General features: G+C 43.9%; 1 protein-coding gene across 3 annotated transcripts in view; it reads right to left on the bottom strand.

The window, feature by feature from the left end:
- LOC126094912 (myogenesis-regulating glycosidase) overlaps nucleotides 1-25058 on the bottom strand; it is a 693284-nt gene that overhangs the window by 134626 nt on the left and 533600 nt on the right. Inside the window, exon 1 of one of the 3 annotated variants that reach the window (XM_049909554.1) lies at nucleotides 23087-23228. The exons of the other annotated variants lie outside the window; for them this stretch is intronic. Within the exon in view, the coding sequence (XP_049765511.1) occupies nucleotides 23087-23215 (129 nt within the window). The 5' untranslated portion in view covers nucleotides 23216-23228. Of the gene's footprint in view, nucleotides 1-23086; nucleotides 23229-25058 lie in introns of those variants that run through there. 3 annotated transcript variants of the gene reach the window in all.

The raw sequence follows: 25058 nt of genomic DNA, 5'->3' as shown, positions 1-25058 counted from the left end.
CGGCTTTCCAGGCGGGAAGGAGCGCCTGGTCCCCGGCACGAATCCACCCGGCGGATTTGTGTCGAGGTCTGCTGAGCCGTCCAGTCTGTGGATGGCTTTTATGCGATTTTCCATCTGCCTCGGCAAATGCGGGCTGGTTCCCCTTATTCCGCCTCAGCTATACTATGTCGGCGATTGATGCGCAAACAAGTTCTCCACATACGCGTACACCACCATTACTCTACCACGAAAACATAGACGTTACACTCCTATGGTGTGAGACGTTCCCTGGTGGGTCCACCGGGGGCCGAACCGCACAATAATCCTGGGTTCGGTGTGGGGCGGCGGACTGCGGTAGTCGTCGTGGGGTTGTGGACCACTGCGGCTGCGGCGGGGACGGATCCTCTCCGTCGTTTCTAGGTCTCCGGTTAACATAATATAACAGGAATCTTTTGCCTTTGCCATGCACATGCTGAGATCCAAAAACTAAATTACAGGTTCACAGTAGCTTCTACTGGTCCATCTACCTGTACACTTCGCAAATCAGTGTAAGGAGCGTGATTACTGGCGAAGCGATCTCTTCTGACCCATGTTGTTGCTGTCTTCAGTTCAGAGACTGGTTTGATGCAGCTCTCCATGCTACTCTATCCTGTGCAAGCTGCTTCATCTCCCAGTAACTACTGCAACCTACATCCTTCTAAATCTGCTTAGTGTATTCATCTCTTGATCTCCCTCTACGATTTTTACCCTCCAAGCTGCCCTCCAATGCTAAATTTGTGGTCCCTTGATGCCTCAGAACATGTTCAACCAACCGGTCCCCTGTTATTGTCAAGTTGTGCCACAAACTCCTCTTCTCCCCAATTCTATACAATACCTCCTCATTAGTTATGTGATCTACCCATCTAATCTTCAGCATTCTTCTGTAGCACCACATTTCGAAAGCTTCTATTCTCTTCTTGTATAAACTATTTATCGTCCATGTTTCACTTCCATATATGGCTACACTCCATACAAATACTTTCAGAAACGACTTCCTGACACTTAAATCTATACTCGTTGTTAACAAATTTCTCTTCTTCAGAAACGCTTTCCTTATCATTCCCAGTCTACACTTTATATCCTCTCTACTTCGAACATCATCAGTTATTTTGCTCCCCAAATAGCAAAACTCCTTTACTACTTTAAGTGTCTCATTTCCTAATCTAATTCCCTCAGCATCACCCGACTTAATTCGACTGCATTCCATTATCCTCGTTTTGCTTTTGTTGATGTTCATCTTATATCCTCCTTTCAAGAGACTGTCCATTCCGTTCAACTGCTCTTCCAAGTCCTTTGCTGTCTCTGACAGAATTACAATGTCATCGGCGAACCTCAAAGTTTTTATTTCTTCTCCGTGGACTTTAATACCTACTCCGAATTTTTCTTTTGTTTCCTTTATTGCTTGCTCAATATACAGATTGAATAACATCGGGGACAGGTTACAACCCTGTCTCACTCCCTTCCCAACCGCTGCTTCCCTTTCATGCCCCTCGACTCTTATAACTGCCATCTGGTTTCTGTACAAATTGTAAATAGCCTTTCGCTCCCTCTATTTTACCCCTGCCACGTTTAGAATTTGAAAGAGAGTATTTCAGTCAACATTGTCAAAAGCTTTCTCTAAGTCTACAAATGCTAGACATGTTGGTTTGCCTTTCTTTAATCTATTTTCTAAGATAAGTCGTAGGGTCAGTATTGCCTCACGTGTTCCAAAATTTCTGCGGAATCCAAACTGATCTTCGCCGAGGTCAGCTTCTACCAGTTTTTCCATTCGCCTGTAAAGAATACTGGTTAGTATTTTGCAGCTGTGACTTATTAAACTGATAGTTCGGTAATTTTCACATCTGTCAACACCTCCTTTCTTTGGGATTGGAATTATTATATTCTTCTTGAAGTCTGAGGGTATTTCGCCTGTCTCATACATCTTGCTCACCAGATGGTAGAGTTTTGTCAGGACTGGCTCTCCCGAGGCTGTCAGTAGTTCTAATGAAATGTTGTCTACTCCCGGAGCCTTGTTTCGACTCACGTCTTTCAGTGCTCTGTCAAACTCTTCACGCAGTATCGTATCTCCCATTCCATCTTCATCTACATCCTCTTCCATTTCCATAATATTGTCCTCAAGTACATCGCCCTTGTATAGACCCTCTATATACTCCTTTCACCTTTCTGCTTTCCCTTCTTTGCTTAGAACTGGGTTTCCATCTGAGCTCTTGATATTCATACAAGTGGTTCTCTTTTCTGCAAAGGTCTCTTTAATTTTCCTGTAGGCAGTATCTATCTTACCTCTAGTGAGATAAGCCTCTACATCCTTAGATTTGTCCTCTAGCCATCCCTGCTTAGCCATTTTGCACTTCCTGTCGATCTCATTTTTGAGATGTTTGTATTCCTTTTTGCCTGCTTCATTTATTGCGTTTTTATATTTTCTCCTTTCATCAATTAAATTCAATATTTCTTCTGTTACCCAAGAATTTCTACTAGCCCTCGTCTTTTTACCTACTTGAACCTCTGCTGCCTTCACTACTTCATCCTTCAGAGCTACCCATTCTTCTTCTACTGTATTTCTTTCCCCCATTCCTGTCAATTGTTCCCTTATGCTCTCCCTGAAACTCTGTACAACTTCTGGTTCTTTCAGTTTATCCAGGTCCCATCTCCTTAAATTCCCACCTTTTTGCAGTTTCTTCAGTTCTAATCTACAGTTCATAACCAATAGATTGTGGTCAGATTCCATATTTGCCCCTGGAAATGTCTTACAATTTAAAACCTGGTTCCTAAATCTCTGTCTTACCATTATATAATCTATCTGATACCTTCTAGTATCTCCAGGGTTCTTCCATGCATACAACCTTCTTTTATGATTCTTGAACCAAGTGTTAGCTATGATTAAGTGCAAAATTCTACCAGACGGCTTCCTCTTTCATTTCTCTCCCCCAATCCATATTCACCCACTATGTTCCATTCTCTCCAGTTTCCTACTCTCGAATTCCAGTCACCCATGACTATTAAATTTTCGTCTGCCTTTACTACCTGAATAATTTCTTTTATCTCATCATACATTTCATCAATTTCTTCATCATCTGCAGAGCTAGTTGGCATATAGACCTGTACTACTGTAGTAGGCGTGGGCTTCGTGTCTATCTTGGCCACAATAATGCGTTCACTATGCTGTTGGTAGTAGCTTACCCGCACTCCTATTTTTTTTATTCATTATTAAATCTACTCATCCATACCTACAAAAAAAATCATGTAGGAATTGTCCGAATGGGACGGAAATCGGTAGATCTGACGTAAATGTACAAACAAACTAATGATTACAGTTTCAGAAAAACTGGACGATTTATTCAAGATAGAGAGCTTCACAAATTGAGCAAGTCAATAACGCGTTGATCAACCTCTAGCCCTCATGCAAGAACTTATTCGCCTTGACACTGTCGTGAGCGTTTTCGCACGAAATTGCCTCCAATTGGCGCGTTATATCGTCAAAAACCCGAGCTGATCAGAGGGCTCTGCCCAAAATGCTCCAAACGTTCTCCGGCAAATTTTGCTGTCTAAGGCAGAATTTGGCAGGCAAGTAGTAGAAAGTCTCGCCGTGTGCGAGTGAGCGTTACCTTGATAGAATGTAAGCCCAGAATGGCTTGCAACAGAAAGGAGTGCAGAGTGTCGTCGTCATATCATTGTGCTGGATGGGTACCGCGGACGACAACCAAATAGATCCTGCTATGAAATCAAATGGCATCCCGGACTTCACTCCCGGTTGTCTGGCCATATGAGGGGTGACATTCACGGTGCGCCGACTACCATTGACTTCAGTACACCAACCGGCACATTTGAGGTGGCGTCGGGCACATTCGGCCTGGAATGTCATTTACTGGAGTAGAATTGTCTTCAGTGACGAGTCCCACTTCGAATTGAGCCCCGGATGACGTGCGTAACTTTGTCTGGAGACGCGCCGAACACCGACTGGGTACCAATCTGCTTGTCGCCCTCCATATGGCCCGACCAAGAGTAATGGTCCGGGGTGCCATTTTATTTCTTAGCAGGATCCCTTTGGTCGTCGTCGAAGGCAGTCATACAGCACAGCATTAGGTCGACGATATTCTACGTCCCGTTTTGCCATCCTGGGCTTACATTTCAGCAATAAAATGTCCGCCCGCACCCGGCGAGCGTTTCTACTATCTGTCTTCGTGCCCGCCAAACCCTACCTCGGCCAGCAAGCTCACCGGATCCGTCCAAAAACTGACAACGTAATAGGAACGGCCCTCCAACCAGCCCGGGATTCTGACGATCAAAAGCGCCAGTTGGACAAAATTTGGTACGATGTTCCACAGGAGGACTTCCAGTAACACTATCAATCAATGCCAAGCGGAATAACTGCTAGCATAAGGGCCATAGGTGGATCAATGCGTTGTTGACCTACTCAATTTGTGAAGTTCTTTCTCTTGAATAAATCATTCAATTTCACTGGAATTGTAATAATTTGTACATGTACGTCACATCTACTGGTTTCCTTCTCATCCGGATAATTCATTCGTGGTGCGTCGGTTTTTTCTTTCTTAGAATATGCACTACTTTTACCTCCATTACATAGGAGGCTGCTTGTACCAATTTCCTGAGGCGAAAATATGGTTGAGAAAGATATTTCCGATAAAAAAAACTATCAGAGTCATGAGGGTTGTGCATTTTTTTTGAGCAATACAGCCGCTTACGTTTTTTGCATAATGCCACACGGGATCATTTTTTGGGATAATTCCTCAAGCCAAGGTAAAGCTACCTAAGTCAAAAATTGTGCGATATGAATCATTTGTGGGTTAATTCAAGAACATGCGAGCTAACATCCCAAAGATGTTCGGGCTCACCTGTGGTTCCGCTTCGTCGGTATGTGTGGCTGAAACTCGTCTAGGGGTTGAACCGCACGTGTCGCATTACACGACCTAAATTAGACGCTTGTGACCCATTGGTTAAATTGTCTGGCTGATGGCAAGTTTGCGAAATACAAGGTTAATGTGACATATAATAACAGTAATAATAATATCGGGAACTAAATTAACGACGCATGAATAATGTAGGCCGCACAGTTGCGATTTGGTTAGAATAATGTTTATTCAGAAAGCAAACTAGTAGCGAAAGTGGTCGTATTTAGAGTTATTGTTATACTAGAGAGCATATCAATTTGACACAGCGCGATGATTCACAATCTCATCGCGAAATACAAGTAATCTATGCGAGAAGTTAGTTCACACCAGGCGCGCGGAGGTTCACCGCTCAGAGACTAAGTCCCGCGATACCACACTGCGCGAAATTTTCTAAGTCGTTTCACTTCCTAGCTGCCTAAGGACCGACTGTCCACTTTCGTGTCTCAATCCGAACGGTAAACTTTGGTATCTCCAGCCGAATTGCTCCTCCGCCCGAGATCGGCCTCGTTTCCCGAACATCCACGCTCAACTGACTGCAGCAGTTCCCTTTCCTGAAGTCGTCCATCTGACTGGCTACAGATTGTTCTACATTATTTTATATTTTAACATATTTAAATAATCAAGGCTTGACCACTTTCACGTTCTAAATTAAGTGACAATAGTATCCATCACATAAGAAATGTTAAATTCTGCCGGCCGGAGTGGCCGAGCGGTTAAAGGCGCTACAGTCTGGAACCGCACAACCGCTACGGTCGCAGGTTCGAATCCTGCCTCGGGCATGGATGTGTTTGATGTCCTTAGGTTAGTTAGGTTTAAGTAGTTCTAAGTTCTAGGGGACTTATGACTACAGCAGTTGAGTTCCAAAGTGCTCAGAGCCATTTGAACCATTTTGTTAAATTCTTTTACATAAAAACAATATAATTTCCTTCTTAGCTTTGAATGCCATGGCCAGTAGCCTTGAATCCATGTGGTTTCTGATAAATAAATAAAGAGCAAAAGTAACTTTTATGCACTAAACTTTATAACAAATATTCTAGTGCCTAATGATTCAATACGGTGTCATGCTTTCAGCGTTCAATGTGTTTTGTGTGGAGGAAATGATCATATGATGCTTCAATGAAAATACTGATAATTTAAATTTACTGTATGTTTTAAACAAACAAAGTTACATAGTTGACATTTAGAACGTTTGTCGTTTTAATGATGCGCTTCTATATGAAAGCGTTTAGATTTTAGCCTCCTGGACTTTGTTACAAAACTTGTTAATTTCACTTTAACAGTAAATCCTAAACTGTTATAGATATGACCAATATTCAAGTTCTATTGGGTTCACCATGAAAATTTGTGGAGAATGACAGAGTAAAGTTACTGTGGCTTTATTCCCTGCATTACTACAGAATTAAATAGTTTTCATAAATGTTTCCTTTTATGGTGGATCTTAGTTCCGCCTTATTTAACACTGCTACGTCTCCTTGACCACAAACTGCTTCTACTGGGTGTTCCCTATAACGTAGGTTCTCATGTGTCTCACTCGCACACAACATTGCTTAGGCCTCAATAGACAATAGATGTCTGTGAGTTTCCCCATCTTGTGGTGAATAAGCGCCCTTCGTGGCACGCAGTCCTGGACGACAGGGTTCGTTTCACAATTCCTGTACGCTGACTCTTTTGACCATATATTTAAATGAGAGCACAATGCTCGTTAACTGACAAACATCGTGCACAGGCTTTTCAAGGATATGATGATATTACCTATTGAAACTTCCTGGCAGAGTAAAACAGTGTCTGCCAGGAAGTTTCATATCAGCGCTTACACCGCTGCAGAGTGAAAATCTCATTCTATATTAACTATTGCTTCCCAATATATTTATTCCTTAATGACACTTGTCATAAATTTCTCTTTTTCAAATCAACAGCACAGTTCAAGGGATCACTACTAGAAATAAATAATCATTACAAAGACTAAATGTCATTTAGTGCAATCCAGAAAGGTTTCCATTATTCAGCTACACACATTTTAAGGGGAGTCGGAGGTGGTCAAATCCAAAAAATTACGATTTTTTTTTTTGCTACCGAAAATTAATTGGAACATTCCTCTTTAATGTAAACTTTGAATTATTGTTCTACACGCCCTAGAAGTGGAGTTATTACCATTTTCCCCCACGCCTGCAGAGGAAATGGGCGGCCGCTGAATGCATCTAACACTCTCTCGTGACTTCCTGGTGAACTGCTTGGGATTTTCTCGGCCTGTTACGCATACAGCGCCTTATGTTACGCATACAGCGAGTGTGCTAGGGTTGGCTACATTGTTTTCTGTGACAAATATTACCCGTATTTCTTTACAGCTTACTCCTATTTTCCTCAGAATTTCGAACATCTTGCTCCATTTAATATTGTCGTACACTTTTGTTCTGGTTACAATGCCACGTTTTAGTAACCGTGTATATAAGAAGAGGAAGAACGTAGGGAAAAGAAAATTAACACTAATACCAAGTTGCGATACTACAATGAATAAGAGCGCGGAACATCGTCTCTTTGCTGTTTACCGTTTCGAAATAGCTCAGTGTTGCGCCTGTTGTTGGTAGTATTATACTTCTTGTGTAAAGCGGGTAATATGCAGTATGTACAAGAATCAGGAGGGAACAATAAAACCAATTTTTCAAGACTTAGCACAGCCAGAATTGTCACACAAATGTCTACACGGAAAGACGCAGAATCCTAATGAGAGCGTAAACAATTTGATTTGGAAAGTGATTCCTAAAAGGGCGTTTGTAAGCATAAAAACACTGCACTTTGGCATTGATGATGCAATAGCAACCTACAGCCAAGGGAACAGTGTGAAGTGTGAAGTTCTGAAGGCATTAGGATTTACAGCTGGGGTGAACATTGTACGAGCACTAAGAAATATTGACAGAGAAAGGATAAGAGGAGCAGAAAGAAGAGAAAGGCATATGACGTATGATGGAACAACAGGCCTGAAAAGGAAGCTTTTTGAGGATGAAGAAGAAGACCCTGATAATCCATCCTACAGTGCAGGAATGTACTGAGAAACTGTGATAGCCATTTCCCGTAAATTAGAATTTTTCGAATATAAGGAAAATTTTCTCAAAATCCACTCAAGCTAGAGAGATGAAATTTTTATACAGCACTCCTAGTGGTCAAACTTACATTGTAACACAGCCATTTGGCAATATGTTCAGTAGTTTCAGTTCAGTTTAATTATAAATCAATTATTTGTAAAAAAATTTGGGTCATTAATAAAAAAAATAATTGGAAGGAAACTAGAAAAGATACTCCAAAATCCCTCTGTCATAACTGCAATACTAAACCACTCTATAAGTAAGAAAAAAATTCAAATTTTTCTATTTGGTAGTTTATTCATAAATGTTTCTCAAATTTAGTGATTTTAACATGGGCAGCATAGGCACCTCCGGCTCCCCTTAAGTAAGCTATCGGACAGAAGCCGTCGGGCACTGAGGAGGGTGGTTGTAAAATACGCATGAAATCAGAAGAAGGGATCAGTCATGAGTTCCGACGTGCAACCAGCGGTCCAGTAGCACAACGACTTTACGCAGCGAGTTGGAAAGAATGGGGTACAATGGTCGATGATTTCCTTAAAAACCATACATATCTGAAGTCAACAATAAGCGACGCTGGAGGTGGTGTAAAAAGCGACGTCACTGGGCAGTGGATGGTTCAAATGGCTCTAAACACTAAGGGACTTAACATCTGACTTCATCAGTCCCCTGGACGTAGAACTACTTAAACCTAACTAACCTAAGGACATCACACACATCCATGCCCGAGGCAGGATTGGAACCTGCGACCGTAGCAGCAGCGCGGTTCCGGACTGAAGCGCCTAGAACCGCTCGGCCACAGCGGCCGGCTGGCAGTGGATGAATAGAAGCCAGTGATTTGAAGTGATGAATCACGCTACATGCAGTGGAAATCCGATGCAATGGTTTGTGTTTGGTAAATACGTGCAGAACGGTACCTGCCATCATGTGTAGTGCCAATAATGAAGTACGAAGGAAGTGATGTTACGGTATTGCTGTGTTTTTCGTGGTTCTATTGTAGTCTCCTTATTGCGCTTAAGAAAACGATACATGCGGACGCATCTGAACACGTTTTAGATAAGTGTGTACTGCGTATAATAGAGGGAGGGTTCGGAGGCGAAGAATATTCTTATCAGCATGTCAAAGCACACTATCAAAAAGCAGCATCTATGAGGCAATGATCTGTGGTCAACCCGATCCCCGAAATGGATTGGCCTGTTAAGAGTTCCGACCTACACTCCATGGAATACTTTTCGGATGAGTTACACGGCGACTTCTCTCCACACAGCACTACCTTCTCTGGTTCCAGCTCTTGAGGAATAATGGGCTGGCATTCCTCCACAGACATCCAGACATCTCACTGAAAATGACCTTAGCAAAGATCAAGCCGTTTAATATCCTCTAATACGTGTCCTGATAATTCTGATAATTAATGTGCCAACATTCTCTCTGTACAGCAGTAACTTTCGGCCAGGTTAGTTTTAATGCATCTTCTTTCAAACTGTAATTACTGGGGGCCACCAAGTTGGCGCTGACTGTTGGAGAGACTCCTTGGTTTGGAAAAGGACGCCAGGAGCGAAGGAATGCCTTCTTGGGAGGTAGTTGGCTGTTATTACCAACCAGGTAATGGCAACATAAAAGATACGGAGAGTTCCTCAAGAACTTGCTACTAAGATAAACACAGGTTTTTGTAGAAGTGGGAGTTTATGTTGGCAACAGAAAATGCTGCTTATCCTTACAGTCTGTTGCTCAATTTTTCCGGTGTCCTGGAGCAGTCAACACGTAGCGTCTTCGTAGTCAGTGTTCATCACGGAAGACCTCGTGGTAGCCGCCATGTTGGTGACAGTGGGGCTGCAAGGGCTCACACACTTAATAGGAGTTGTGGGAGCGCTTGAAAATCCAGTAGGAGGTCTGCGTTCACGAGGCATAAATGATTACGTGATTCACGCGATCGGAAGACAACCACTGGCCTCCGTCTGTATAATACGGTCAGATATCGTGGCCTACAGGCTGGCTAACACGCCGTTACGTATTGCCGTTGCTCCACATTTCTAGTATCTCTCTCTCTGTCTCGTCTCAGCCAAAAAAATGGTTCAAATGGCTCTGAGCACTATGAGACTTAACATCTGAGGTCATCAGTCCCCTACAACTTAGAACTACTTAAACCTAACTGACCTAAGGACATCACACACATCCATACCCGAGGCAGGATTCGAACCTGTACCGTAGCGGTCGCGCGGTTCCAACCTGAAGCGCCTAAAACCGCTCGGCCACAACGGCCGGCCGTCTCAGCCACGCAGTGGCTTCCTTGATACCATTTTGTTATTTTTAATTGCCGCTTTATCACTTGTAAAACTTAATATTGAATTCTAGTGCACTCATTCCTCCGTTTAAAGTGCTTAGTATTCGTTTTCCTGTTTGCTGGTAAATTTGAAATGAAGAATATTCACTACAAGAAAAAACGACACACTACGAATGAATTATCCGAATGGAATGGGCATAGGTCTGTACATTTACAGACAAACAAGTGATTACAATTTCAGAAACATTGGATGATATTTGCATGAGAAAGGGCTTCACAAATTGAGCAAGTCAATAACCCGTTGGTCGCCGTCTGGGCGTTATGCAAGCAGTTGAAGGGCTTGGCACTGGTTGATGGAGTTGTTGGAATCCTCCTGAGCGATATCGTACCAAATTCTGTCCAACTGGTGTCTTAGATGGTCAAAATCCCGAGATGGTTGGAGGGTCGCGCCCACAATGCTCCGATCTTTCTCAGTTGGGGAGAGACCTTGCGAACTTGTTGACCAACGTAGGATTTGGCAAGCACGAAGACAAACTCGCGTCGTGTGCGGGCGGGTAAAAATTGAAATTGATGGTAAGTTTCTGCGGGACCAAACTGCTGAGGTCTTCGGTCCGTAGGCTCACACACTACTTAATCTAATTTAAACTACTTTGCGCTAAGGACAACACACACACCCATGCCTGAGGGAGAACTCGAACTTCCAACGGAGGAAGCCGCGCGAACCGTGGCAAGGCGCCTAAGACCGCGCGACTACCCCGCGCGGCGCGGGCGGGTATTATCCTGCTGAAAGTATGCTTGCCACATACGGCAACAAAACGGGTCGTAGAATATCGTCGATGTACTGCAGTGCTGTAAGGGTGCCGCGGATGACAACCAAAGAGATCCCGTTATGAAAAGAAATGGCGCCACTTCTAGCTGTCGCGGAGCATGGGATCGACAGTCGGTTCAAAAAATGGTTCAAATGGCTCTGAGCACTATGGGACTTAACATCTGAGGTCATCAGTCCCCTTGGTGTCATCCTGGATCGTACACTATGCTTCAAACAACACCTTCTTAACTTATCTCAAAAGCTGAGGACTCGAAACAACATCCTCCATAAGCTATGCGGAACTACCTGGGGATCTTCAGCAACCACCCTGCGAACTTCAGCTCTGGGCTTGGTATCCTCCATAAGCTATGCGGAACTACCTGGGGATCTTCAGCAACCACCCTGCGAACTTCAGCTCTGGGCTTGGTATCCTCCATAAGCTATGCGGAACTACCTGGGGATCTTCAGCAACCACCCTGCGAACTTCAGCTCTGGGCTTGGTATACTCAAGTGCTGAGTATTGTGCACCTGTTTGGATGAATAGTCATCATACAAGGCTTGTTGGTACCCAGCTGAATACGACAATGCGCATAATATCTGGCACAATCAGATCTACTCCAGTTTATTGGCTTCCACTGTTAACCGGTATAATGCCTCCTGATCTACGCAGATGTACTGCCCTTATGAGAGAGTTCCATAAGATCTCCAGGAATTCTAACCTACCCGTGCATAGCGACTTGCCACTTTTAAATCGCAAGAGACTGAAATCACGTCATCCAACTCTGTGCGATGCTGCTGAAATGGTTGCTAAGAATTTCAAACCTCTTGAAGAATGGAAAGGTCGGTGGGAAGCAGTGACAGATGTGCACCTGCATAACATCTTCTCAAGTGCTAAACTTCCAAGTGGATTCGACTTACCACGCAAGACCTGGTCTACTCTCAACAGAATCCGTACCAGTCATGGGCGATGCGGGGATGCTCTCTTTAAGTGGAAGAAGCTGCCTGACGCAGCTTGTGACTGCAGGGCTCCATACCAGACTGTTCACCACATTGTCAGTGAATGCAGGATTCGAGCCTATCACGGCGCCAAAGAGGACTTCCTGCTACCAACTCCAGATGCAGTGCGCTGGATTGAAGGTCTGGATATTCAGTTGTAAAGACAAACTTAAGTTTCTTGTGTGTCAATATGTACATATGTATATGTAATTTCATGATATGTCTGTGTTAGCCATACGCTAAATAAATAAAAGTCCCTTAGAACTTAGAACTACTTAAACCTAACTAACCTAAGGACATCATACACATCCATGCCCGAGGCAGGATTCGAACCTGCGACCGTAGCGGTTGCGCGGTCCCAAACTGAAGCGCCTAGAACCGCTCGGCCGCCAGGGGCCGGCGCGACAGTCGGCCTGGTATCATACCGCTCTCCGCAGCGTGTCCAGAGACATCGTCGCTGGCCGCCGAGGCTCAGCTCGAAGCGGGACTAATCACTGAAGACAATTCTTCCCCAGTCAGTGAGATTCCAGGCAGAAGACTTGTCTGGAGCTGCTCCGGACAGCGGTCGGAAACCAACTTGACTGTCGCCCGCCATACGGCCAGACCACCAATAGTGATGGTATGGGGTGCCGTTTCTTTTCATAGTAGGACCTCTTTGGTTATCATTTGTTGCACCGTTACAGCACATCGGACGCCGGCGATATTCTGTGCTCCATTTTGTTGCCCTTAAAGGCAAGCCACCTTGCGCTTACATTTCAGCAAGCAAATGCCCACCTGCACACATTGAGAGTTTCTACAGCTTGTCTTTGTGCTTACCAAACCCTACGTTGGTCACCGACTGAAACGTCTGGGGCATTATGGGTAGGGCCCTGCAACCATCTAGGGATTTTGACGACATAACGCGCCAATTAGAGGCAGGAGGATATCCAATAACTCTATAAATGAATGCCAAACCCAATAACTGCTTGCGTAAGGGCCAGGGGCGGATCAACTCTTTACTGATTTGCTGAGTATATGAAGCTTCTTGTCTTGAATAAATCATCCAATTTTTTCTGAAATTGTAATCGTTCATTTGTCTGTATATGCAGATCACACCTACCAATTTCCGTCCCATACGGCTGATTCCCTCGTGGTGAGTCGTTTTCTTTGATTTAGAGTGTATCTCAGTTCGTCAAATTTAGGGTCCTCCCACGGTAACGATTATGGTACAGACCTTCCAGCTTACCTACATCCCATGCTAAGTCCTGATTGATCGTTATTCAAACTGACTGCTTGATTCATATCTGTAAGTTGGATCCACTTGTCCACTTGTTAGAGAAAAAGGGTCCGGAGGGTGGGGGGCTGGGGGGGGGGGGTGAAGGGGACGCAGGCAAGGTGAACCGCCACAAGTCGTGCTGCCTTGATCGTATATCTCTTTTTAGGAATCATGAGAAGATGATAGAGATTAGGGCGCGTACAGACGAATACAGAGGAGTCTTTATTCCCTCGCTGAATATGTCAGTGGAACAGGGCACAATATCGACAATATTGGTACGAAGTGCCCTCCACTATGGACTGTACAGGAGGTGTGGAATAGATAGGGTGTCTCAAACCTTTTGAGTCAGATTGAAACAGGTGACTTTGGTTCCACTGCCGAGTGAATGGAGACAGGGTATCAATGGTAGGAAATGCACATTAATTGTGTTGTAGACGTACAAAGAGTACACAGCGTAACAGCAACGAAAGCTCATAGTAATTATTCTAAGCGACGCTCGCTAGTCTCATTACATGTACTGCAACGGCGCATTCAATTCTGTCGCACTGTCGCAAATATCCCAGGTCTCTGTTGCACACAGGAACAGACAGCAGGTGGTAAATGGCGTACGCCCCTCACCACCAAACAGACATACTGTACACAACTTAGCTAATAACAAGTGTGTATGTGACGACTGCATGCAACGCACCCGCACAATAACTTGTGTCACACGCAAATCACTGTCCCTGGTGTCATTTGTCCATTGCATCAGACAGCTTGTGGTGTGTCCATGGCGAAGTGTGTTACTGTGTACAGTGCATGACGTCTTGTCAGAGATGGAACGTTACTCGTCAGGAACGTTGGCAGACAGGCATTTAATGTACGGTACAGCAGGATGTACAGAGAACGCTTTCCCTTCAGGTGTCATCCTAACTGGAGGAGTTTATCCCCGTGCACAGCAACTTACGAGAGAAGGGATCGTTCACGTCATAGAGAGCCAGCCAATGATCCCGCAAAGACAAGTCGAAACACCAGACTTTGAGGAGATGGTGTTGGATCGTGTGGCCAGCAATAAGCACTTGTCAGCTGGCCCGTGAAACGCACATTTCGAAGGATACAGTGTAGAGAGTACTGGTGGAACATGCATTACACCCTTATTATAAACAAAGTGTGCAAGCACCAGGACCAATGGATTTTGAGCCCCGCGTTCACTCCTGCCAATGGATTTTCCACCGCAGAGCTGTATTGCCGATCTTCGTATAATTTTTATCGTTGTCGGATGAGGTCTCATTCTCTCGTGGCGGTGTCTTCAACAGCTGCAACAGCCATGTCTGGAATGAGGAACAACCGCAAGCCATCAACATCGGTGGCCACCAACAACGGTTCTCTGTCAACGTACGGCGGGCATTATTCAAGATCACCCAATAGGACTTTATTTGCTGCCTCCCCGTTTGACCGCGACCACGTAAACACGTATCCTCATCGTTGGATTGGAATGCGAGGTCCTGTTCCATAGCCAGTGCGATCGCTGGATTTCCACGCCTTCAAACGTTTTCCTTTGGGGTTACGTCAAGATGTTGGTGTATGAAACCCACGTAGAAACAGATGGGAATCTACTTTCTAGGGCCCTGTCTCCTGATACAACATACACCTTGGGATCTTTGAGAGAGTGTGGAAGAACTTCATGCGCCGTTACCATTCATTCTTTGAGACTGGTGGTCGTCAGTTTGCACACATACTATGAGCAACGTTGTTGTTATGCGGTGAACGCTGTGTATGTCAATAAGCCACAACAAATATGGGTTTCGGATTGTTTGTTCCCTATCTCAATATAACCAGTTGTGGACCTACTATCACCTGTTTCAATTTGACTCAAAAGGTTTGAGACACACTGTATACTGCCCGGAACTTACGGCAATTACGTGACTTGTGTGTGCAGAGGTGGCGCCAACTCCCTCCAGTGACCTACGAGGGCCTTCCATACCACGACGCATCGCCGCTGTTATCCGAGCCAAAGCTGGGCATACCGGCTATCAAGTAGGTGGTCATAATGTTCTGCCTGATCAATGAAACGGCCTAATGGATGACGTCGGAAGCTCCATTAGGCTTCATACGGATGATGCTGTTGCATACAAAGAAAGCGCAAACCTATATAATTGTAACGAAACACAGGAAAACTGCAGAGGATCGACGTTTGTTGCCGGGTTTGGCAGTGGACCCTCAACACAAACAAATGTAAAGCATTGCGAATACATAGACAGAAAGGCCCTCTATTGCATGATTACTCGATTGCAGAATAATCACTGGAAGCAGTCACGCCCTTAAAATATCCAGACGTATGCGTACGGAGCGATTTAAAGTGTAACGCCCGCATCTCGTGGTCGTGCGGTAGCGTTCTCGCTTCCCACGCCCGGGTTCCCGGGTTCGATTCCCGGTGGGGTCAGGGATTTTCTCTACCTCGTGATGGCTGGGTGTTGTGTGCTGTCCTTAGGTTAGTTAGGTTTAAGTAGTTCTAAGTTCTAGGGGACTTATGACCCCAGCAGTTGAGTCCCATAGTGCTCAGAGCCATTTGAACCATTTTTTAAAAGTGTAACGACGACGTCAAACTAATCGCAGATCAGAAAGGTGCCAGACAGGTTGATCTGAAGAATCCTCCGGAAATTTAGTCCGCCCACGGAGGAGGCAGCTTACGAATACCTCGTTCGACCAATACTGGAATACTGCACGTCACGCTGGTATCCGTACCATATAGGATTGATAGAGGAAATAGAGAAGATCCAAAGAAGAGTAGCACGCTTCGTTACAGATTCATTTAGCAAGCACGAAAGCGACACGGAGATCTGCAGTACGGTGTGGCCTACTGTTTCCGAGAGCATGCGTTCCTAGAAAAGTCAATCAATATATTCCTTCCTCCTGCGTATATTTCGTGAAAATAACATGAAGGTAAAATCAGATTTGAGTTCACAAGGATGGTAGCAGCAATCGTTCTTACCGTGAGTCATTATCGACTGGCATAGGGAAAGGGGGAAGCGAGAGTGGTGCACAAAGTACTCTTCGCCACATACCATAAGGTGGCTTGCTAAGTATTAACCTGATTTTCGATAATCCGTTTGACCCGCGGTCTCAACTAGTCTAGATAAAAGAGATTCCACTGTAGTATTAAGGAAACAACGTCCGTAAGGCGTATTCAGTCAAGTTTACGACTGGATTAATCTTTCCCAACAGGTAGAACGTAGCATGTTTACCTGGGTCTGATATAATCTGCAAGTACATATGTATTATTTGCCGTGCCTCAAGGAAGTGTAATCAACGTGGGAAAATAAGGCTTAACGTCTCCTCGACGACGAGGTCGTTAGACACAGGGAACGGGTTCGGAGTGAGAAAGGACATTGGGGGGGAGAAGGGACAGCGGGGGGGGGGGGGGGAGGGTGAATCGAGCGCATTTGCCTTTAGCGATCTAGCGAACCCACGAACCCTAAACTTACATGCCCTGATGGAGCTGTGGTCTACCGTTCAACTCAATGCAACTTTCCCCGTTGATATTTATCAACGCTTGTAAGCAGTAAAGGTCTAGATTTCATTATAACTTCATTCTTCGAGAGTAGCAAGATCACCAATGATATCTATACAGATACCAGCGTCATAATGCTAGTGCAGTGTTTTATTACTGCCCCTTCCGAATGACAAATGTAATAGGATCATTACAACTCATGTCATCGGTATACATGCGACAACATGCGTACCGACATATTCCAAAACGCCGCACATAAAACGGTTTTATTCAGTGCTCATAGCGCGGGTTCTATTGGTGATAAAAAGGCAGGGTCAAGAGTTTTGGGTAGCCCTTGGACTAGGGACCATTTATAAAGCCAACAGAAGGATCGTCTTAGTGTCACTGCCGCACGTAGTGACCGCGCGGTTAGAGGCGCTATGTCACGGACTGCGGGGTCCCTCCTGCCGAAGGTTCGGGTCCTCCCTCGGTCATGGGTGGGTGTGTTGTTCTCGGCATAAGCTACTTTACATTAGTTTAAGTAGTGTGTAAGACAAGGGACCGATGACCTCAGCAGTTTGGTCCCTTAGTGTCACTGCCTACAGTATAGCGTCAAAATATGAATATTATACAGGGTGGTCCATTGATAGTGACGGGGCCAAATATCTCACGAAATAAGCATCAAACGAAAAAACTACAAAGAACGAAACTCGTGTAGCTTGAAGGAGGAAACCAGATGGCGCTATGGCTGGCCCGCTAGATGGCGCTGCCATAGGTCAAACAGATATCAACTGCGTTTTTTTAAAAATAGGGACCCCAATTTTTTATTACATATTCGTGTAGTACGTAAAGAAATATGAATGTTTTAGTTGGACCACTTTTTTCGCTTTCTGACAGATGGCGCTGTAATAGTCACAAACGTTTAAGTACGTGGTATCACGTAACATTCCGCCAGTGTGGACGGTATTTGCCTCGTGATTCATTACCCGTGTTAAAATGGATCGTTTACCAATTGCGGAAAAGGTCGATATCGTGTTGATGTATGGCTATTGTGATCAAAATGCCCCTCTGGCGTGTGCTATGTATGCTGCTCGGTAACCTGGACAGCATCATCCAAATGTCCGGACCGTTCGCCGGATAGTTACGTTATTTAACGAAACAGGAAGTGTGCAGCCACATGTGAAACGTCAACCACGACCTGCAACAAATGATGATGCCCAAGTAGGTGTTTTAGCTGCTGTCGCGGCTACTCCGCTCATCAGTAGCAGACAAATTGCGCAAGAATCGGGAATCTCGAAAACGTCGGTGTTGAGAATGCTACATCAACATCGATTGCAAGCGTACCATATTTCTATGCACCAGGAAATGCATGGCGACGACTTTGAACGTCGTGTACAGTTCTGCCACTGGGCACAAGAGAAATTACGGGACGATGACAGATTTTTTGCACGCGTTCTATTTAGCGCCGAAGCGTCATTCACCAACAGCGGTAACGTAAACCGGCATAATATGCACTATTGGGGACCGGAAAATCCACGATGACTGCGACGAGTGGGACATCAGCGCCCTTGGCGGGTTAATGTATGGAGCGGCATTATGGGAGGAAGGATAATTGGCCCACATTTTATCGATGGCAATCTAAATGGCGCAATGTATGCTCATTTCCTACGTAATGTTCTACCGATGTTACTACAAGATGTTTCACTGCGTGACAGAATGGCGATGTACTTCCAACATGATGGATGTTCGGCACACAGCTCGCGTGCGGTTGAAGCGGTATTGAATAGCATAATTCATGACAGGTGGATTGGTCGTCGAAGCACCATACCATGGTCCGCTCGTTCACCGGGTCTGACGTCCCCGGATTTCCTTCTGTGGGGAAAGTTGAAGGATATTGGCTATCGTGATCCACCGACAACGCCTGACAACACGCGTCAGCGCATTGTCAATGCATGTGCGAACACTACGCAAGGCGAACTACTCGCTGATGAGAGGAATGTCATTACACGTATTGCCAAATGCATTGAGGTTGACGGACATAATTTTGCGCATTTATTGCATTAATGTGGTATTTACAGGTAATCACGCTGTAACAGCATGCGTTCTCAGAAATGATAAGTTCACAAAGGTACATGTATCACATTGGAACAGCCGAAATAAAATGTTCAAACGTACCTACGTTCTGTATTTTAATTTAAAAACCTACCTGTTACCAACTGTTCTAAAATTGTGAGCCATATGTTTGTGACTATTACAGCGTCATCTATCACAAAGCGAAAAAACTGGTACAACTAAAACATTCATATTTCTTTACGTACTACACGAATATGTAACAGAAATGGAGCTTCCTATTTTTTAAAAAAAACGCAGTTGATATCCGTTAGACCTATGACAGCGCTATCTAGAGGGCCAATAGTGCCATCTGGTTTCCCCCTTCAAGCTAGACTAGTTTCGTTCTTTGTAGATTTTTAGATTTTTCGTTTGACGCTTATTTCGTGAGATATTTGGCCCGGTCACGATCAATGGGCCACCCTGCATACTTTCTCCTGCTTAGGAAAATGGAGCAAATCGTTTGTCTCTTTATGTATTTGATGTGGTCTATGGTGGGCTCGATGTGATTTATGGGGGTACCATTAGTTCATAGGTGCTTCCTCGGAAAACCCAAAAAAGGGTATTTTTAGTATTTTTTTCGCCTTGAGCAGCGGACAAAAACCCCATCTGAGGAGTCCGAGATAGTTATGCACAACAAATGGCTGATACTTTTCCGATCCATTCTTAAGATCCCGATCTGGAAAACACCTCAAAATTTTCATGGTATCTTTATCCGTTTCCCAGATACAGAGATTCAAAGATACCGTACTTGTTCACGTAAAATACGCACGTAAAATGCGGTGTGAGGTGTAAAATTAGTTTTGCATTATTTCACTTTCGCATCAATAAAGTATCAAAATCTTACTGACCCATCAATTTCTTTTCATATGACTGACATGCCCTGCTGTGGCAGGAAAAAGAAGGGAATCGATGAAAAAATGCTCTTATCGAAGCACAAAAAAGGCGAATACGCTCCTCTTTATGAAAAGACTATAACTGGAAAAGCAGGGTACCAGCTGTCTCATTCTGCCTTCATCAGCACTCTTAAAAATTTCGCAGGTAGGGGAAAGAATGAATGAGACAGTAGCAGCCAGAGAGAATAAGATGGAGACAATGAGAGTGAGAGGAGGCAGTTAGTAACAGGACAGAACGAAGGAGGCTGTGGCTGTGAGACAGGCGACAGTGACACTTGGAGAGCCTCAAAGAGATAAAGACAATCAGTTTTGGAAGAATGAGTGAGTGAGAATGGGTAACGGACTGGACGAGCATGAGAGACTAAACAATGATGGACTACTAGGTCTGAGCGAGTTGCAGTTACTCCAGCTTATGGGAATGAGAGGCGAGTTATACGTCAAAAAGAGCGCAAATATCTTTGCGAAAATTTTTAAAAGTTCTGACGGAGGTAGAATGAGGCAGATGGTAAACCACTTTTCAGTCAGAGTCTTTTAATAAAGAGGAGCATATTCGCCTTTTTTGTGCTGTTATAGGAGTATTTTTCCGCTACAGAATGCCATCCTGGATGCAGAGTCATGTAACACAAAGAGTTAGTATAAAGGGTGTGTCAGGAGGAACAGCAAATATTCGAATAAAACATTCCATACAACCTGAGTTCATTTTTCATTGGTTAGAGAGATACAGCTGTTAGAATCCAACCCAAATACTGACAGAAGCTTTTAAGCGAAGGCAACTGATTTCATTCAAAGTTCGTTTCCATGAATTCTATCTCCGATTTCAATGCACTTTGGAATTCTCTCGGCAACACCGCCCGTGATTTTTCTGAGTTCGTTTTGGTTCTTTTTTATCGGGGTGTAATTACACAGAATCCGAAAGATCAGTTCGTCTCTTGTGTTTACTTTTTCATTCTCGACTTCGCCTTTCAGCCATCCCCACAAGCAAAAACCTAATGGAGCAAGCTTCAGGGATCTCGACGGAAAAGAAAACGTGACTAATCTGACGATCCACGTTCCGGGGTATATTAGGTTTAGATGATGTGTCGCCTGAGAACTAGAATGTGCAGAGTCCCATTGTTCTGTAATAACATACATATCCTTGTAGCCAAACAAACTTGTTTCATTTGTAAACACTTGCGGCGTGCTTGAACGATACAGTAGAATTATCCAATAAGTCACATTCACAGCTGAAACACTCAACTATGTAAATTTAAGTAAAACTTTATAAGACTAAAGTCAAAGCGAAACTAACACTCGATGAATAAATCTATAGCAAGTGGAATACTAACAGGCGAAATGAAAACTTGTCCTTATCTCCGTAAGCATGTGGTATGGAATTTTTTACTCGAATCAGTCCTTCCAAAATACTTACTCTTCCTCCTGACACGTCCCGTGTAATGTTCCTCAAGCAAGCCTAACAAGACCATTCATGTTGCACATTCACCACTTAGCAGACAGTTTTAGTTGAAATCATAGAGTTTCCTGTAAATACAGTAATCTATGAAAAAGTGCACTCCGGTATAAAATCTTAGATATACGCAGTCTCTTTTTAACAGTCGTCTTCAAAGGTGGACAATAAAGAGGAATGTCGTGTCTTAGACTTCATTAAACAAAAAAGTAACTGTCTCAGAAAACACAATTTGTGAGTATGGAAAGGACTCTATCAGGTCATACATGTAGTTGGAAGTAATAATATTCGTATTATGTAGAATAGCCGCTCAGGTTCGGCTGTTAAGTTAGAAAAAAAGGCATGCTTCGATGTGGCAGTATAGTATAGTGAAAGTGCCTTTTGGTAACGAAAGAGATTAATCAACTAATACAAATACCCGATAGTACAATTTGTAGAGATGTGAAATAGAACGGTTACCTAGACTCAGTCACAGGTGAAGCAGGTGGCGGAATTCGATTCATTAGCAGAGTATTAGGGAAAGACAATCGGTCTACAAAGGAGATAGCTTGCAAAAACACGGATATGACCCATCCCAGAAGACTGCTGATGTCTGTGTGGCTAATACCAAATAGGACTAACAGGGGGCACTAAACATATACAGAGAAGGGGTGCACGAGTGGTCACAGGTTTGTTTGATCGATGAGAGATTGTCACAGAGATGCCGAAAGAACTGAACTAGCAAGCGCTAGAAGACAGACACACAGTATCCCGTGAAAGTCTATTTAGTATGTTTCTATAAACGACTATAAGTGATGAATCTAGGAATACACTACAACCCCTGCGTATCGGTTCCACAGGGATCGCGAAGAAAAGATAGCTACAGCTTACACAGAGGTGATGAAGCAGCCATTTCTCTCCGCTCCATAGCTGAAAGGAACTGGGTAAAACGCTAATAACTGATACAGTAAGAAGTACCCTTTGCCACACACTGAACAGTGGTTTGCAGAGTTTTGATGTAGATTTATATACGGATATATAACATTTCTAACACCTGCAAAGGAACATAAGTAAAATGTGGGACAGTGTAACAGATATTCTGAGAAACACTGACTGACATTCGATGAAAGATGTTAATTTTTCATGAAGTGAGCTTTACGATATTTCTAGAAAAGTTATTCAATATGGTATCTGCAAATATTCGTCATCCTCTTTGCAGTCGCCCTCCGAGTCCGTGGGGAAAAAAAGAGGCACATCCGTTTTCGGAACAGGTAGGAATATTAATGTGGGTCTATAATAGAATGGAAATTATCCTCTGTCACTTCACTTTGCAAAGTATGTATGTGGATGCAGAGCAGTCGATTCTTACTTCTTTTCCTCGTTCCGTCGAGAAAGAAGTGACCTTAATTGGAACAATAAAGTCGTCGTTACTGATATCTCAGAGCGCTTACTAGCCGGGGAAAGAAAACGAGAAGCGAAAAAGCATTATTTGCTACCGTCAGATCGACATAACGGCGCATGGACTGTCATATTCCACATTCTTAACAGAATCGTTCTATTTACAACGAGAGAATACATTACACACATGTGTTACACTCTTAACGTACTCTTCTGGCGTGTGAAAAACTCATGCCTTCCCTCTCCATTCACTTGCAGGTTTGATCATCACTCATCAGACAAATATTTTGCAAGTAGCGTGCAGCTAATCAACAAGTAGCAGAGACAAACACTCAGACTCCCACTGGAGCAATACTGCTTGTGTCACGAGAATGTACTCCATGCTGCAGCATCTCTGGAAAGTCACGGAGATTTAGAGAAAATGGCTGCCTCCGGAAGAGAATACGTACCCTGACCCTCTTGCCCCTGCTGCGCTTGGGCCGCGTCGCCTGCAGAAAGGTGACGCACGCCCGCGCGGCGCCGACGTCGGCGTCTTTGGTGCTGTTGTTGTTTTCGTCGCCCTGCCCCGTCGCCGCCATGCCTCTGTCTCGACTCCCGGCGTGCTTCGCGCGGCAGACGATCCGGTGCCCCCCACCCAGCGTCCCACTGACGTCATAAGACGCTCTGCCTGCCTGCCGGCGGCCTGTCGCTTTCGCGGGACTCACTCAGCAGACGGGTTCAGCCGTTCATCTGATTTTGTCTGTCACTGTGCACGGCGCGCAGTGCACTGAGAACGCGCTTAGGTTAGCGAACTGTCGAGGACGACAAGACTCATCTTAGAGGACGTCTAACCTGACTACAAACAGAGATAACCGCGATCAGTCACTTACGAAACTTCAGTTTATTTCCATCAACTAGTTATCGAGCCTCTCATGTTCTGTCTACAAGTTACAAATAGACCTGCACAAACATTCAGCTTTTGAAACAATTCTTACAGGGGGTAGAAAATAAATTTTTATTATTAATTTATATACATAGTCATTAACATGAATTGTATTGGGAATATAACAAACGTGTACCGACGCCGTTTTATCATTCTTTATTGTGTCACCAGCAGAATTTTTATAGCATACTACTTCTGTGTTTCCTGTGTTATATTTTTGTCATGTTTACTCGTTTCATTATACTTTGGATGTAAAATTCGATTTATGTCGGAATATGTCGTTTATTAAGCCTATGTATCTTCGACGAGGATACGACTTAAACTAATGTATACAATGAAATCTGCTGCGGTCGCATGTTCTAATGTTGCCTAGGGCATGGATGTGTGTGATGTCCTTAGTTTAGTAAGGTTTACGCAGTTCTAAGTCTAGGGGACTGATGACCTCAGATGTTAAGTCCCATAGTGCTTAGAGCCATATGAACCATTTTTATACCATGAACTGTCAAAACAAATTCGAGAAGCCTATGTCTGTTGAGATGGTGTATGAGCACGTACCGGCAGCCATTAAATTAAGTATAAAAATGATTATCGAATCTTATCGGATTATCTTTTGATGCGTAGCGGCATGCAGAAGTTTTGTGATTGCCTTTTAGGCCTCTACTGATACAGCCATCTACATATGATTTTTTATATCTTTAGTACTTAATTCTTATAATTTCTTACCCTGTTTTCAAGTGGTTTAGGGAGGTCAGATTCAATATTTTTGCTTAAGTACATGGAGAGTTAAAGCTATTTAGAATGAATGAAGGTTCAGAATTAAATAGTATGATGTGTTGCGTTAGGTCAGTGACAATAAAATAGAGAGAGATGAAACCATAATGAAAGGTACACACTGCATAACTAGATAATTAGCAGGCAGAAGTACTACCAATACACAAGGTGTGCAAAGAAATATGGAAAGACCAAGAACACAACATGTTACCATGCCTAATTCAGTGTAGGAGACCCGTTTGCATTTTAAAACAGATCGCAATCATTTCGGAATGGATAAATGTAGGATCTGTACGGTTTTGAAGGGAATCTTATACCATTCTTCCTGCTAAGTAGTGGCAAGTTGAGGCAACGATGAAGGAGGTAGACAGCGTTCACACACTTTTCTCTCCAAAGTAAACCACAAAGGCTCAATAACAGTGACATGTGGTGAGTGTGTTGGCCACGAGAGAAGTGACAGCTCAACTTCGTTCTCACAAAACCTGTCCTGGACGATGCGATCAGTGTGAACAGGGCCGTGTCTTCTTGGAACGCAGCATCACCACTGGGGAACAATTTTGTATCGTAGGATGAACCTGCTCACCCAAAATGGTTACATAAACCTTGGCAGTAATGCGTCCTTGCAGAGAAACTATGGACCCCATGAAATACCACGATATGATTTCCCATATCATCACCGAATCCCGTCTTGTTTCACTCTTGGAATGTAAACTCGGACAGAAGTAGAA

The sequence above is a fragment of the Schistocerca cancellata genome, chromosome 8, assembly GCF_023864275.1.
Source record: "Schistocerca cancellata isolate TAMUIC-IGC-003103 chromosome 8, iqSchCanc2.1, whole genome shotgun sequence".
In the NCBI taxonomy this organism is placed as follows: Eukaryota; Metazoa; Arthropoda; class Insecta; order Orthoptera; family Acrididae; genus Schistocerca; species Schistocerca cancellata.
This window is presented reverse-complemented; position numbering and strand designations above follow the sequence as displayed.